Source organism: Diachasma alloeum, unplaced genomic scaffold, assembly GCF_001412515.2.
Source record: "Diachasma alloeum isolate Michigan unplaced genomic scaffold, Dall2.0 Dall_scaffold_00300, whole genome shotgun sequence".
In the NCBI taxonomy this organism is placed as follows: Eukaryota; Metazoa; Arthropoda; class Insecta; order Hymenoptera; family Braconidae; genus Diachasma; species Diachasma alloeum.
The window spans coordinates 682780-700518 of record NW_021680439.1 but is presented as its reverse complement, the minus strand read 5'-3'; the positions used below and the strand labels follow the sequence as shown (position 1 = coordinate 700518).

The following is a 17739-nucleotide window of genomic DNA, read 5'->3' as shown; positions in this document are numbered from 1 at the left end:
ATCTATCGGTCCGGGAATATTCCTCCGCTTTATTTTTTACTTTCTTCACATTAATTCTAGAAACTTGTTGAATCAACCATACTTTTAACCCCTCAATGCAACTCAATTTTTTTTCAAGTTTTTTAAAATATTTTTCTTCAATACATAAATAATACGGAACTGAATTCGATGTCAGATGCGTAGAAAAACCTCTTATCGAGCTAATTTTCATAAAAAATTCTGAAATTTTTAGCGAACATACTCTATACATTCCTTTATCGAATGGCGCAAACGAAATTTCGATTCAGTGAATTACTGATGTGTTATTAACAAATTTCCGACAATCGCCGCCCACACGGAAAAATTAATATTTTGAAAAATATATAAAAAACATATCTTAAATTGGCCTAATTTATATTAAAAAAATATCAAAAATATGTTTCATATATTTTTTTTCTATATTCGTTATAAATAAGACAAATATATGAAATTGGCCCTTATTATATATATTTTTCATATATTTTTTCATGGGTGCGATCTTGGCAACCATTTGTATTATCGAATTTGAAAATTAAAAATTCCAGAAAAATCTGTATAAAGGAATACCGTAATCGAGCAATCTATTGGTGAAAGCTCAAGATCATCATTAAATTGTAGATGATAATTTTTTGATCGTCAGTGTAGAAATTCTTGCGTATTGAACAGCGAATTCGAGTAGACGGGAGGCCGCTGGCCGATGAGGACACACCGCGCAATATGGGCGTCGTACTTGAGGGGTTAATGATTGATCTGATCCATCCTCCTTAGCACTGAGAAATAGTTTTCTAGATCCTATGAAAATGCACATTGCAATTGCAATCCAGTTAACTGCAGTTTCCAAAATTGAGAGAACTTTTTCTTAAATCGGCAAAGTTTTTTTTACGAATAACATGAGCAAGGCGCCGACTCGCATGTAAAAAATAGTTGAGCCATCTCAGAATAATTGAAATACCTAAACCTGTGTTGAACTACTGTACAATTGTCATCATCCAAAAATACCCTATTCTCAATCATTAAAATTTTTGCTGCTCCAAACGCCTTCTTACATAAATAGTCAAGAATATTTTCAACTTCTCAACCATAACAAACAGAGGGTCCATTTGGTGGTTGCGCAGGTATTTTCCTCCTCCTCATTCTGCAGGTGTGTTCCTCAAGCCTCTTGGCTGCACGTTCCGTGGTATCAACGCCCTCGCTCCAGAGACGTTCGGCAGTTGCACTAGCCCGAGGCCAAATTCTCTGATGAACATTAGTCGAATCGACGAACTCACTCCACATGCAAGCCTCTCCTCCCAACATCAAATGTTTATTGACATCGGAGCCACTGAAGTCAAGGGGATCGCACCTGTAGTACTTCTGCCAATCCCCACCCCCTGCGACGTGATCGAGGTACCAACAGGCTGATAACAGCACTGGGTGTCCTTTCTTTGTGGCACTCGCCAGCTCCTTAGACCACAAACCCGTCCAAACGTGCACCACTGTGTCTGATGTGATTTCCACGTTGTTATCAAAGACCTGATAACAAACAACAATTGATAACAACCTGATAACAAACAAGCATAATTTCGAGTCTATCCAAGAAAAGTCATGTAACCGTTACTTTTTGCGCTATTAGTCTCTTTCTGTTTACTTTCGAATGGAAGCATTGTATTGGTTGGATTTTGACATTTTCTAATGTTGCATGGAAATGATGTAGAATTTTATGAAACGTGAAAAAATGATGTTTTTAGGAAATGAAAGAATAACATGAAAAATTAAGACTCGAAATCAAGGGTTCCAAGAGTGAGGATTAGGTTCAGGATACGCCTCTAGTGATGCCGCGAGACATTTCATGAGACATCACGAGACAAATTTTGGAGAGATGGTCTCGATCTCAATGATGGAAATCTTTGCTCTCGTTGAGATTGCTCAAAATACACAATATCGACTCCTCTCGTGATGCCTCCGAGTCAATTAATTTTTATTTTTTTATTTTTTTTATTTTTAACGGAATTCGTCGCAAGAGACTTGCGACTGGCCATCGCCCGAGGGCCTTCAGCCTGGTATTTATGAGTTACATATGTACAATGTATAAAACGCAGCAAATAAGCGAAAAGATAATAGGTAATTCAATATTCAATTGGTTGTTAGCATTATATGCTTAAGATGGAAAAATAAAATGTTTGACATTCTCTTGGATGAGATGAGCGTGAAACAGTTTGGAAAATGTGGTGATGGTGAAGAAAATGAGTCAATTTATTTCATCTTGATTTCCAATTTTTCGCGTTTTAATATGTAGAAAACCGACGTCGGTGGCCGAAGCGGCTATGTGCGAGCCTAGTGTGCGAAAGGTTGTGAGTTCGATTCCCCGTGGAACCGAGTTTTTCAACCGCAGGCTCCGGCGAGCGGGAGGTCGCTAATATAGTGACCGCCTGTACCGGCATGGGTTTCTGTGGTTTCCCATGCTACTCCTATGGTCTATAGGAGTGCGAATGCGGTGCAGCGTAGAATCCACAGCCGCATGCATAGGGTTGGATAGGGCCGATTAGCCAATCAGAGGGCAGAAAGGGCCGGAATATAAAAAAAAAATGTAGAAAACCGAGAATTTTCAAAAAAAAATTGTACAGGTGAACATTTATCTTTTCGGCAGAGCTAATTTTTTCTCTCAGTGTAAGGTGCCCCCTCAGAATCGCCTTCAAGGATGAGATGGAGGGAAGAGAGAAGGAGAGTTCCGACAGAAAGTTCTCGTGATGTACCGTGATAAACCTCCGCAGTTCGAAAATATTGATAAATTAATCAGAATAACCTTTCTTGGTTCATATCCTCACGAAATCTTATTACTGTATGGATTATCAGCACATGTGCAATGATATCGTTGAAATTTTTCTGAAGTTGATGATTATCTCATTTCTATAGAAATTACCTCTTGCCAAACGACAGAACTCTTATTCTGCGCAGCAGGAATCTTCAAGAGTTCTGCAATGTAACTGCTCTCGAGACGTGTGAAGTCAGTTCCCATTCCTTTGCTAGCCATGAAAGCACGTATATTTGGGTTGCTCTGCCAGCAATCGAAGGGAACCTCGTCACCCCCCAGATGAATGTATTTGTCCTGGAAGAGTTCCATCACTTCGTTGAAGAGAGTCTTCAGGAAGGGCCAGATTTTCTCATTGCTGGGGTTTATGGGGCCCAAACGACCATTGGGTAATCCAGTTGTGTCTGCAATGAATGAATGAATAAATTTAAGAACGTGGAACCTATAATTCAGAAAATCTCTTCGACACTAGGAGATTCATTGAAAACCATCAGAAGACTTTTTTGTAGCTCATGGAAATAAATAAAGAAGTAAATAAAAAAAATGATTTAAAACGAGTCGATAGCTCTATTTTTTGCACAAGATCAAGAGTGTACAAGGATTTTAATAGAAAAACGGGAATACAGTAGAGGTTTCGTATAAGATACCTTAGGGACAGTAGGAGAATGGAATTCCGGGAACCACTATGCCCCCACTTTGCGCGCCCTAGAGGAGAACAATATGTGTTTATATGTTATTAGTGTTTTAGTGGTGGATTGTTGGTGGACTCGAGAATAGTCGCAGACGAAAAATTACGATTTTTCGATGGGAAAAGTGAAAAAATATTGATGTATATTTCCATTACTTGAAAAAAAGGTGGGACCCCCCTTAAGGTCATTAGACCCTCATGATCACTTCGTTCGTCCCTCCCATTTGATCCTGATAACTACTCTCGTCCCGTTGAGAAATAACCGGGGCCATAGGTATCTTATGAGAAGCTCACGGAACATAAACATTCGAGAAGCGATAAAAGTGCCGAGAGTGGGGGTAGGTCTCGGGCGCTTGGAGCGCGAGGCATCTTATAGAGACCACCGAGACACTGGCGGTGAACGTGTTCCAATCAAAATTAGAAAATCTGAAAATCGGACGATCACCAAATTTCCATCCGGAAGCAAAATACAAAGACCTTGATGAACATCATAAACTTCTCACACTCTTCCATTGATAGACTGGTTCATTTATTCCAAACGAGATTCGTTAACTATTAACGAATGGTAGAGTTGAATATGACCAAATGAATATTCGTTAACAGTTAACGAATGGTTCACTTGAAAAGTGAAAATCGAGTCAAACAAGGCTCCTCAAATGTGCATATGTTAACGTGGAACTCGCTTACTGGCTTTTCTAAAAATTGACCACCGAGAAACTGGCGGTGAACGTGTTCACATACAGACATAGTCGCCAAATTTTGTATTCTTACATTTCAGACCATTCTACATCATTTCCAATCAAAATTAGAAAATGTGAAAGTCGGACGATCACCAAATTTCCATCCGGAAGCAAAATACAAAGACCTTGATGAACATCATAAACTTCTCACACTCTTCCATTGATAGACGCAAAATACAAAGACCTTGATGAATATCATAAACTTCTCACACTCTTCCATTGATAGACTGGTTCATTTATTCCAAACGAGATTCGTTAACTATTAACGAATGGTAGAGTTGAATATGACCAAATGAATATTCGTTAACAGTTAACGAATGGTTCACTTGAAAAGTGAAAATCGAGTCACACAAGGCTCCTCAAATGTGCATTTGTTACCTATTAACGAATGAACATTTGGTGCGATCGAATCGACCCTCGTCTTCAACCAAATCCATTCGTTAACAATAACTAATCCTTTCTATCAGTGTAAGGGAAATATTGGGAAAAAAACTACAAAATATATTCTTTACCGTAGCAAGTGGTCAACACCTCTGGATGTGACTCCCCCCAAGACCGAACATGTCCGGGAGAGTCGAATTCCGGCATCACTCGAATTCCCCTAAGTCTCGCGTACTCCATCACATGTTTGATGTCATCAGCGGTGTAGACCATGCCAGGAAGCCACGCACCTTTCTCAGAAAGCTCAGGAAAAGCTTTGCTCTGATAAGGGAAACTATTATCATCGATGATGTGCCAGTGGAAAACGTTCAACTTGTTGTAAGACATAGCATCTAACGTCAAGAAAATATCTGAGATTGGGAAAAAGTGACGAGACGTGTCCAGGAGTAGACCTCTGTGGGGTAGCTTTGGAGCATCGAGAATCGTTTGAGTTTGTATTTTCAACTGAAACATCATAAGACAAATATAGTTAACATTGATGGAATTTATAGGAAAATAGTAAAAAGCGAGATCATTTCAAATTGATCAATTAATTTAGTTATTAATTTATTTACTTGCTTCCTTTAGTATTACGCATTTGGTATAAGGGGGTATATAGATTTTGAAAAATCAAGGAGTCAATTATGCCACTTGGAAAATTCCAGCCTAAAACTGTCGAGTGTAGCAAAAACTCAGTAGCGACCCGGTAAGCCGAGTTAAGTCGATTTGGACTTTTGGCCAGTTTTTGATGAACATCTTGGAATCTAAGAGAGATAGCAAAATTTTTCTTATGCCCTTTTTTGTAAAGCCAATTGAGGGTTATAAAAAAGGTCATAACAAAAATCTTTCTATCTCTTTTAGATTCCGAGATATTCGTCAAAAACTGACCAATAGGCAAAATCGACTTGACCCCAAGCAAAAACGCATGATTCTGTTCAAAATTGGATGATTCCAAAACTGTGACAGATAATCCAATTCCGCCAATGCCATTCGAAAGCTGGATAGTGTAGTTTCAATTTTTAATGCGTTTTATAATTTTTCATGCATCAGAATTCATCGAATCTCAGTGATATTAAGCGCACGTAAGGTTTCGTAACAGAAAGGCTCCGCCCGCGAGGGGTTAACCCGGTTTACCGCTTCGCTACTGAAATGTAATTTTCAAAACCTCCTGAAGCCATTGAAATTCATTAATTTTCTGTGGTTGTTATCAATGACAATAATCACAAAATTGCAATTTATTTACATTTGCGCCTTGACCAGAAGCAACCAGCAGCTGACTGAACGTCTCCAATCCACGAAGAGCGCCCCACACAGAAGGTGCAAGTAAATCAGCTGTTTTTCCAATAATCGTGAGGCTATCTGAAGCACAATAAAATCAATAAATAAAATTAGTATCAGAAATCGATATTGCGAGGGATGAAAATAGCACAACCCTCGTAGGTAGGCAATTCCAGAACAAATCGACTACAGCAACGTTCTCTCAAACGAGTATTAGCATGTTGTATATTGCAACCAATTGAAAAATATTCTTAGCCCATTTGTGGGCCAATGCCGAAGCTTTAACAGTGATAAAACTTTATGGCTCTGCCTCGGGCTTGCAGGTAGTAAAATATTTACAGCTTTCGTTCATGTGGAGGTACGGTAACACCTCGCAGGCACCAGCCACACGAATGTCGAGGGTCTCCAGTTCTCCCTTGAATGTTAGATCTGCACGAAGTGATCGCCTGATTTTGGGCTTCGGGAATTTCAGGCGAGCGTAATGACCCTCCGCTGAGATTATGCTCATGTATCTACTTTTGGCTTCGCTGAGGATGTCGCAATCTTGATTCAACTGGGAAAGAATAATTGAGGGGATTATTTTTTAATGAATCGTGATGAGTGGTAAAGGATTCAGGGGTCGAAGTAATTCGGAGACAAACAAATGTCCAAAAGTTTCACGCCCGTCGCAACTTCTCAATATTTTTTTTCGTTTTACGGAATGGAAAATTATTATTCTCATCAGTACCAAGAATCCTATCGTAAAAAGGAGAAAGGAAATCGATCTCGAAATATCTCGAAAATCTCGAATAAGCGGAAGCGTAAGACTGAAACCGAAGCGCCACTACGTGAAGAGATGAGAAGGCGCGTGCGCAGCACGCGCGGCCGATCTCGTAAAAGAAAGTTCATAAAAAAATATTCAATAAACTAAATTTTTGTTTGCTTGAATTGCGTCAAACAGACGTTTTTCGACGGTTTCATTTTGCCCCGCGCTCCTCTACTTGCTGTATTTGCTCCGTGTAAATAATTTTGAAAAATCCCAATCCTATAATAAAGATAGTGCAATAGATTGATAATTAAAATTTATTCATAACACAATTTACACAAAAACGCTAAAGTTTCTAATAAATTCCATAAACCGTTATAAGATTCCATGAATTACCTAAAAATATATCACCAATAAATTATCTAAAATGACAATGAGCGCGTGAAACTCCAGCATTCTAAATTGTGCCCGATTTCTTATTCAGTAATTTGTCACATTGTTACAAAAGACTCACTTTAATATTAAAAGTAGACGGTCTGAGAATTAAAGATCCATCCTGCAGATTTCTCATATTAACCGAAGGCCAGGGTTCCCCCTCAGTAGGTACGAACCAGGGTCCAAAATCTGCATGCCAGTCACCATTGATGCCAGTCAGGTACATCAAGGTCAAAATCCCCAAATACCCCCACATATTTGAATAAACAAATTATCCACCTAGAGAAAAAAAAATGGAAACCTCAGCCTCGTGTTATCAGAACGACGTGGATGGCAACGGGTCCAGTCGTGCACTGAATAACTTCTCTAATCTTCCGGGTATTTGCATCGTGATCTCTTGTTATCACTGATGTGTTGACACTATACAGGGGCCAGCGGTCAGATGGGAATAACCGAGGGAAGTAAACAGGGATTAGCGATTGATGATATGATAACATCGGTCGGCAGATTCTCAACATATTTATCTGCTGTGCGATGATTTCTTATCATCACTTTACAAATTTTTAATATAATCCGATGTATCGAAATCCTCCCATTTTATGATATGTTAATAGCCATGAGAAATTCAAATTAAAATCATGAGAAATTCGTTTCCTCTAGTAATTAAGTTATCAACTTTTGTTTATTTATGTTGATTCCTCATAGAATGCAGCACCAGCCGGGTCTGAATTGGAGGAAGCAAGAAAAATATAAAATAAAAAAGGAATAAGAACAATTCTTCGAAGAAACACCTTTTTTAAAAAAAATGTGCATTCTCTTTTCATTATCCGGAATCTTTTCGGTCTGATTCAATTAATTAAATCATTAAATCTCATCGAACGTCAATAACGAAAAACAATAAGACAGATCGTTGATTTTTTCTACTGATTAAATAAATCAATTCTTCCATTCATCGACGAACAACAAATATGAACGTGTAAATAACGTCAATGACTGAAAGTATCGAAAAACTGGAATATCAAATAATTATTATCAGAAGCAATGAGACGTGAATAATGTTAAAAAAATTGCGAAACTGGCAATTTTTTAATTAAAGAAAAAATCCGAATACGAAATTCTCATCGCGAAAATCATCATTAATATTATCGAATCGTTCGTCGAGCATTACGAATATATGATTATCATTCCCGAGAATTATAAGAATCAAAAGTAGAATTTTCATTGTACGAAAAGAAATGAGAAAAAAATTTAATAAATCACCCGACGTGAACGCCTTGAAAAGAATAAATCAATACATAAGCTTCGCCAAGTTTTTACAATGATTAAAAAGTGAAGCGATAAAAAATCCATTTTATGATATTTTTACGATCATCCTAGCGCCCACCCGACGAACCGGCATTTACGGCACTGTCAGGTGAATCGTAGCTTCATTGATTGCAACTTATACGCCGGGACGCTACACGGGACTCTAAACGCTAGTGGAGGCACTTGCGCACGCGATCCCACGCCAAAATCCACTACCCATTCACTGCTTCCCCATATAATATTCCATTTCTCCTTCGGTGTTTCCCCTTGTCTTCTCGCCTGCGCTCTCTTCGCGCACCTCAGAAGCGTTGATTATAGACATGTCTGCGTACTATATCACGATGAGTAATTCACACGACGGCACATCGATTTTTACTTTAAGGATATCCAAGTACTTTGGCTATTTTTTCTTCAGTGAAATGCTTTTCTACTTTTGTTGTCGAACACCGGAGCTTCTATTGGAGCCCCGTTTGACCCTAAGTTTCCGGATATTTTACAATGATTTTAGTATTTAAACTTTGAGGATTTGAATTTGAATCTTGATATTGAACCGTTAGAGAACATTTTAAAAATCTGACAAAAAATGGGAAAGTTTATTTTTGGGGGAAGATTGATGAAATGAATTAGAAATTGCAATTTTTGAAAATCACGAGCATTTTCTATAATTAATTTATAAACTCGTACAGAAGAATACGGTATGATAATTGGGGAGGCATAACTCACTCCCAATAACATCATCCGATAGTAATAATTACAACAATAACTCTCTACTTCCTTAACCATGACTACATCCTTCAAATTGTTTCATTCTGATTTCATCCACGATAACGTAAAATAACTTATCTGTCCTATTCAACCACACAATACTATCAGCTATCTGAAATAATCATTTATCTACACTGGTGTTTTGTTTCTGTGTTCTATAATCAAAACATTGTATATCATTTGTAAATAGCAGGTTGAAGGCCCTCGGGCGATGGCCAGTCACAAGCGTCTTGTGACAAATTCCGTTAAAAATAGGAAACAAATCATTGATAAACAATGAATTTTCCAACTATAAAAGTCATTCGGTCGGAATCGTAACAAATTCATTCATATTCGTAATTTTACCAGAAATCGATTTAATGCCCAGAAGAATGAGGTTTCCGAAGATTCAGCATCAATTATTTATTTATAAACAACGAATGTTTAAAAAAATAATAATTTTGTGCAAATTGTAATTTGAATGACGCTGAATATTCATGATTTTTTCAAATTTTTCTCACGTTATTTAATCAACAAATTTCATGATTCAAAATCTGACGAAATATTGGAAAGTTTACTTTTAGTGAAAGATTGATGAAATAAGTTAAAAATGGCAATTTTTGAAAATAACGAGCATTTTCTATAAATAATTTATAAACAATAACTTTTCCACCATAAAAGTCATGCGTTCAGAATCGTAACAAATTTATTCATGTTCAGAATTTTACCAGAAATCGATTTCATGCCCAAAAAAATAATGTTTCTGAAAGTTTAAACAACTTCAATTATTAATTTATAAGCAATGAATGTTTAAAAAAATAATAATCCTCGGCAAAATGCAATTTGAATGACACTGAATATTTATGCTTTTTAAGAATTTTCTCACGCAATTTAATTGACAAATTTGATGATTGAAAATAATTGAATGTATAGTGTGATCTGTATTAAACTATAAAAGATACTTGGATATCCTTAATTATGATGGGATATCAAAAACTAAACTCCTAATGTTATAAATTCCAAATGGCCCCAACGGTTCTTGATGGAAACCAGTAAATTTTTTCTCTGTGCAGTTTCAATGAAAAAATCACTGAAATACAAAGTACTGGATCCCAGAACCAAACTACCTTGAACTAAGGAGAAATGTGACTTGATCTAAGTACCGTTGGTACTTGATGTCAGTGAAAACTAACGACAACTAGAACTTTTTTCACTAATTCTCAGAGAAACTTCTCTTACAAAAAGTGAAAATTCCACTGAAATCCAGAGATTGCTACTGGAAACGAGAAACTTATTCTCTGTTCCTTTTCATGCGAACGTCCACATTTAATGATAGGTTTTGACTTCTTATATTTTTGAGTTATGATAACAATTTTGGGTTATGATAATTCATATTGCGAATAAATAATTTAGTTACTTACGTGAATTAGAGAAAGGAACTCAAAATGATTGTGTACCTGGTAGAATCCTCACGAATTTAAAATACTATACTACTCAGTCCAAAGCAGTGTTGCCAGGCTCTATACTGAATTATGTATAACACTTCGATGCACAAATTTTATTCAGTCTGCTCGTATTACTGTATCATCCGAACTATTTTAAAGATTCACTATCAAGTTCTTTAAGTTTCCGTGAAACACACCGGATAATTTTTGCCGTCTATCAAGCGATCATCTAAATGGTGCAAGTTTCAATTTAATAATGTGGGATTAAACACTATAATGATATCCACACTGTTAAAAATTTTCCACTGAAATTCCCACCGAGAATCTTGGGAAATTCTGTAAATAACATGTTTACGAAAATTTCAATTTTTTTTCAATTTGGCATTGAACATTCCTAATTCCATGAAACAATCGGTGGGAACAGTAATTTTCCGTTTAATTACTCCGGGATTATTAATAAAAAATTATGAAATTTCCTCTTTCCCTCTGGATTCTCAGGAAATTCCTTCAAAAATTCTTGGAATTTCAAGAATTCTGATGAAGTTCCCTGAAAATTCAAGGGCATTCGACAGTGAATATTCATTTTCACGTGAATATTCATGTAAATTGTGGAATTTAAATGTTTAGAGAAATTTTAAATTCCATAGACTTCTTTTCCTTCAATCAAATTCAAGGTTTTTTTTCCAGAAAATTCAGTAAATTTTTTTTAACAATGTACAGTGTTAAAACTTTCTTACTGAAATTTCCGGTAAGAATCTTGGGAATTTCTAACACGTTATATTTCCACTGAAATTTCAAATAATTTAGTCATTGAAAATTCATAATTTCAGGGAGAAATCTGTGAGAACTGTAAATCTCAGTTTAATTATTCCGAGGAATTCAATGAAAAATCAGGAAAATTCAAGGGAATTTGGCATTGCATATTTATTTTCACTTGAAAATTCATGTATTATAAATTGTCAAATTTCCGTGTTCGTGCCGCTAAAAACTGGAACTTCACTTGTTCAGAGAAATTTGAAATTCCATGGACTTTTTCCCCTTAAATCGAATTCAAGTTTTTTTTTCGGAGAATTAAGAAAAAAAATTTTAACAGTGTATTTGTGGATTTGAACTTATTCGGACACTTGAAGCCGCCAGTAGACGCTAAGCAAAGGTGACGGATTTCGGATGAGGTACGCAATAACCTCAAGGAGTTTATTCCTATGTACTGTCGGTTACCATGCTTGGACAAGACTAAATTACTTATGAATTTCAATGCTCAGACGACGCTCGATTCCAATTTGTACAATGCTGACTTTGCACCATTTTGCAGGTTTGAGCACGGTTCATCACATTCCATGGATGAATGAGGGTAACAGTCTTCAATTGAAACAGGGTAATCAGCGTTCAATTCACTTGATTAGCTACACAAAGAAAATGAAATAGTAAAGATTACCATGTCGGAATCCGCACATAGTAAACGTTACCAAAGAAACGTTGTACGATTTATTCCTCAATTTATGGAGATTTCATGAATTTTTTTAGTTTCTACCCGCAACTGACAAACTCTGGCCCAAAACCATCACAACAGACATTATACAAAAACGTCTGAAAAAATGAATTTTTTGGTTACCAATGAAAATTGAATGAAAAATACACTTTTTCAAATTTTCAATGAAAACATGAATATTGGATACCAAATTCCTATTTAACTTCATTCAATAATTCAACTGAAAGGTTATGGTTTCTATCCATTTTTCATCACATTTTGAATTTCCAATGATGAAATTCTCGGAAATTTTAGTAAGACTGTTACTTGATCAAAACTTGAAAGAAGTGGACCGGAAGATTTAATAAAAAATTTTCATTACAGCAGACCGCCCCTTTGGCTAGACGACGACGATGTTTATTATCCTGGTATTGAAGATTGGTACGTCAGACTTGGACCAGCCACTGAATCGCTAAAGCGACCAGTGATGCCGTGAGATGAGACGAGACGAGACGAGAAATTGCATCTTCTCGTCTCGTCTCGTCTCGTCTCGTCTCATTTCATCTCATCTCATCTCATCTCATCTCATCTCGTCTTGTCTCGTCTCGTCTCGTCTCGTCTCGTCTCGTCTCGTCTCGTCTCGTCTCGTCTCGTCTCGTCTCGTCTCGTCTCGTCTCGTCTCGTCTCGTCTCGTCTCGTCTCGTCTCGTCTCGTCTCGTCTCGTCTCGTCTCGTCTCGTCTCGTCTCGTCTCGTCTCGTCTCGTCTCGTCTCGTCTCGTCTCGTCTCGTCTCGTCTCGTCTCGTCTCGTCTCGTCTCGTCTCGTCTCGTCTCGTCTCGTCTCGTCTCGTCTCGTCTCGTCTCGTCTCGTCTCGTCTCGTCTCGTCTCGTCTCGTCTCGTCTCGTCTCGTCTCGTCTCGTCTCGTCTCGTCTCGTCTCGTCTCGTCTCGTCTCGTCTCGTCTCGTCTCGTCTCGTCTCGTCTCGTCTCGTCTCGTCTCGTCTCGTCTCGTCTCGTCTCGTCTCGTCTCGTCTCGTCTCGTCTCGTCTCGTCTCGTCTCGTCTCGTCTCGTCTCGTCTCGTCTCGTCTCGTCTCGTCTCGTCTCGTCTCGTCTCGTCTCGTCTCGTCTCGTCTCGTCTCGTCTCGTCTCGTCTCGTCTCGTCTCGTCTCGTCTCGTCTCGTCTCGTCTCGTCTCGTCTCGTCTCGTCTCGTCTCGTCTCGTCTCGTCTCGTCTCGTCTCGTCTCGTCTCGTCTCGTCTCGTCTCGTCTCGTCTCGTCTCGTCTCGTCTCGTCTCGTCTCGCCTCGACTCGTCTCGTCCCGTCTCGTCTCGCCTCGTCTCTTTAATCAAATTTGCACGGAAAAAAAATACAAAGAGGTAGAGAGGGGGAGGCTCTCTCGACTCTCGTCTCGTCTCTCCTTTCTCTCATTCTCGACCGGTTTTTCTCGTCTCGTCTCGTTTCTGGCATTGTCTCGAATGACTCTTCTCGTCTCGTCTCGTCTCGTCAGGTCTCTCGTCTCGTTTCTCTCGCGTCTGGCGGTATCACTAGAAGTGACGCTCCTGATCGAAGAATTCGTTCGTAATTAGCGAGATTCGTCAACTAATAATGAAAAGTACTGTAGAAGTTGAAGGTGAGCCCATGAATATTCAGTAAGAGTTAACGAGTGATTTATCTGACAGGTGAAATTCGAAACAACCGTACAGTGCTCCAGTGATGCAATGAGGGTTCATTTGGTTATGAATAATAATGATTTTCCGAGGTTCCCACTCCCGTCGATGGATTTCTATTAATTATTACCGGATGTTATTTACCAAGTCATGATCCGACAAATTCAGTAGAATTCATCGGTTTGTAATTTCTGTCTGGGTAGTGGGAATAGATACATTTAGGGTATTTATTCAAATCGATTTTTAATCTGATTCATTCAATATCTGGATAATTAATTGGTGTTATTGTGGACTGCAATATGTCGGACACCTATTATTTTGTGTCACTTTCACAAAGCCTTCCGAATTCTCGAATTCTCAATGATAATAACAATTACGAATTATTTTTTTGAAATTCAGCTCCTACACAGCTAATTTCGTTATTATTTTGATAAAAAATTACACCGTTCATGTAAAATAGCCAGAAAAATATTTCTGAAAGAATCGAGAATGTATTTTTAATATTTTAAGGATAATTTGTCTGCATATTTTACATAAATGGCGCAAATTTTTATATTAAACAAAATTAAATTAACTGCGTAGAAGTCGAATTTCGAAAAATGAATTCGTAGTTGTGATTGTACACATTTTTTCAAAAATTATGAAAAAAAAACCTCTGTAGCTCAAAAATTGGAGGCCCTGGACTATTTTCAACATTTTGAAGGTCTCCGGAGCAAACGAACAATAAACAATTAATTTGCTTGCACTAATTATTCGTTTTTAGACATATATAATTGATCTTCAATGCATGAGAAACCTCACTCCAATATCCTACGACTTTTAATTTTCATAGTGGTCTCCCATTACTTAACACAGTTTAGTGTGAAAAATAAAAATTGACACCGAACCAAAATTTGAGTCCGGGCGAGAGAGTTAATTTTAACCCCGAAATATTTAACCCCCCATATCAGAGACAGTAACACGGAATTGTTTTTACTGTGTACTTGCTTATCCTTAAGGATGTTTATCCAAAATCGCAAGTACCAAAAAAAAAATTGTTTTTTTTTAACTAAGAGATGAAAATATTTCGTTCACTTTGATACAAATTTCAATCCACCAACCCATGTTCATGATTTGGAAATGAAATAGACAAAATGTACCAAATGCATGCGCTAACATGCGCTTATATAGGGTAGAAACATTTTAATATTTCCTCTTTTTGTCCGGGTACTCCAGATTTTTCTCTGGCCATTGGATTCCACGCACGAAAAAATTTAATAGAAAAACCTATCGAATTCGTTAGAAAATTCTATTGTTGTTTTTTTCTTATAAAAAATCGAGAAGTTTACCACGCCTACAAACACTTTATCAAAATCGACAAAAGTCCATTTGTATTCAGAGTTTTGTGAAAAAAAACTATTTCCTGTGGAGATAATGAGGTCGCCGGATACTGAAGCAATACTCATTTATTTAAAACATGGAAATTCTATTGAGATAGGAATCCCTCGGGAACTGAATCATTAAATTTTCATTACATCATTTATGCCGCCAATTCGCGAATAGAAAAAGTACGGATGTATAATCTAGTCAATGCGATACTGGTGGTGCCAGTGGAATTACCTTCAGGTGAAACGGAACCCCTGTGTCTACATGAATTTTTAGAATTGTGTTTTCTTCTGCAATTATTATTTTATATTTATGAAACTACTTCATTGACTCAACAATGCAATGATCGAGTCGATAAAGTAGTTTCATAGATAAAAATTAATAATTGAAGGAGAAAACACAATTCTAAAAGTTCATACAGACAAAGGGGTTCCGTTTCCCCTTAAGACACCGGATGTACAACAGTAGTAAATTCCCACTGTGGACCGCCCTGTTCAGATCAGGTGTACCTTTGCTCCCTCTCGTGGTCACGATATCGATCTCGCGTAAATTTAAACGAGCCATGAAGCAACTTACTCAATTCTCGTAAACCGCTAAATCCGATAGCATCAATAATAAATAAATGGCTCGAGTGGCTGAGATGCAATATAATTTCTCGATTGCTCTAGTTTCCTTAGGATTATTTCTAGGATTCTATAGTCAAGTGTTTAAGCGGTTTAAGTCAGACAGAAATGTAAAACGAAGTCAATGCTGTACACGGAGATAATTATTTGGTGAATTTCAACAACTAGTTTATAAATAATTTTCTCCGTGTATAGTTGAGCAGAAATTCAAGTTTTTTGTGTCGTTTTTCCAATTCAAATTGCAGCCAATTGAATTACACCAGTCGACGTCACGTGGTGCAACTCACATGGTGTTCAAGTGATAATTCAACACAAATTTGGGTATCACAAATTTCGTTCAATGTGATGTACGGAAAACTCAATTTAAACATCGGCTTCATTCGAGACAGTGATGCCGCGAGACGAGACGAGAAACCGCATCTTCTCGTATCAAAATACGAGAGGAGTTTCTTCTCTCGTCTAGTCGAGAATTGAGAGATTTTTTTGTCTCGTGTCATTTCGCCTTATCTCGTCTTATCTCGTCTTATCTCGCCTTATCTCGTCTCAAAAAAATACACAGAGGGGCAGAGAGGGGAAGGCTCTCTCGACTCTTGTCTCGCCTCTCGTTTCTCTCGTTCTCGACCGGCTTTTCTCGTCTCGTCTCGTTTCTGTCATTGTCTCGAATGACTCTTCTCGTCTAGTCTCGCCATGTCTCTCGTCTCGTTTCTCTCGCGACATCACTAATTGGAGAAAATATCATTCAATTGATTCCTAAATGTAATCATCTCCTAGGTACGAATTTTTTATCAAGTCATGAAAGTAGAAAATTTATCGACTGTAGATTACATGAGGTTAAAAAAAATAGAACTTTTCTATTTTTTTTCGTATCTCAAGAAGAAATAATTGATATTGGTACCATAAGATCTTATTTATTTGAAATCGGTTCCAGTATATAATACTCGTTCCAAGGAGGAAACATGTCAATATAAATAATTTTCCTATCAGTGTACACTGTTAAAAATTGTTGTCTGAATTTTCCGTGCCAAATTCCAGAAATTTTTACCGTGTTCCAATTCCACTGAAATTTCAGGAAATCTTGTCATTGAAAATTCAGAATTTCCTGGAAAAGTCAAACTGAACTGTCAATTTCTGTTCCATTTTTTCCTGAAAATGAATAGAAAACCAAAAAATTCTGGTAAACATATTCTTGAATTTTCATTCAATTATTATCGATATTATCGATGAATTTTATTTCAATTCGATTTATTCTGGTAAATATATTCTTGAATTTTCAGGACATTGGCACTGAATGCGATTTAGGGGGAAGAATATCATGAAATTTCAGGTTTCACTGAAAATTCAATGCAATGTGACACTGAATATTAATATTAGATTGGAAATTCAAATAAATTAAGGAATTCTCGTCGTTATGCCCCTCAAAATTCTGCAATTTTACTGAATTTTCAGTGAAACCCGAAATATCATTTTTTCTCCCTAAATCGCATTCAGCGTCACGGTCCTGAAATATGGCAGTCAATTGTCCATGAAATTTCATTTTTTTTCCAACAGCGTACCGGTGGGGAAAATTTTATGATTTCAGACACGAGCAGCCAACCAGCTTTTTGAACCTGATGAATTTCCCCACAAAAAATTACCCTCTCAAATTTTTTCTAACCCCCCTCACGGCCCAAAGGTAACCTCCAACCGCCAAATATGAAATCTCACCTTAAACTGTTTCCCCTTCCTCTACAACCCCGACTGTCCTCCCCTCACCCNCCCCCCCAGATCATCAATTTCCCCGAAAATATCAAAACGTATCACCAGTCCCATCGATTATTTCCCACAACCCCAAATCGATCAAAATCCCCAACCCCCGCGGCCACGTTATTGACCCCCGACAGCGCCACCCCCATGCCGTCATCGTCGCGACCGCCTCATTTCCCTCAAACCCTACCTAGATCGGGGCTGAAAGCGCGCGCGCACCTGCCCCAACTGCGCAGCCGCTGACCGCCCGTCGCTCCTTCTGTCCACCGC

At 37.7% G+C, this 17739-nt stretch overlaps 1 protein-coding gene across 4 annotated transcripts in view; it reads right to left on the bottom strand.

Moving 5' to 3' along the window:
• Positions 1-392: 392 nt before the first annotated feature.
• LOC107039484 (beta-hexosaminidase subunit beta) overlaps positions 393-17739 on the bottom strand; it is a 112600-nt gene continuing 95253 nt past the window's right edge. Inside the window, exons 1-8 of one of the 4 annotated variants that reach the window (XM_015259108.1) lie at positions 11791-11826; positions 10583-10835; positions 7192-7391; positions 6272-6485; positions 5898-6013; positions 4747-5119; positions 2918-3210; positions 393-1530 (exon numbers count right to left, since the gene is read on the bottom strand). In XM_015259108.1, coding sequence (XP_015114594.1) covers positions 1093-1530; positions 2918-3210; positions 4747-5119; positions 5898-6013; positions 6272-6485; positions 7192-7368 — 1611 coding nt within the window. In that variant the 5' untranslated portion in view covers positions 7369-7391; positions 10583-10835; positions 11791-11826 and the 3' untranslated portion in view covers positions 393-1092. Of the gene's footprint in view, positions 1531-2917; positions 3211-4746; positions 5120-5897; positions 6014-6271; positions 6486-7191; positions 7392-10582; positions 10836-11728; positions 11827-17739 lie in introns of those variants that run through there. The other 3 variants (XM_015259107.1, XM_015259109.1, XM_015259110.1) reach the window with 3 other exon arrangements.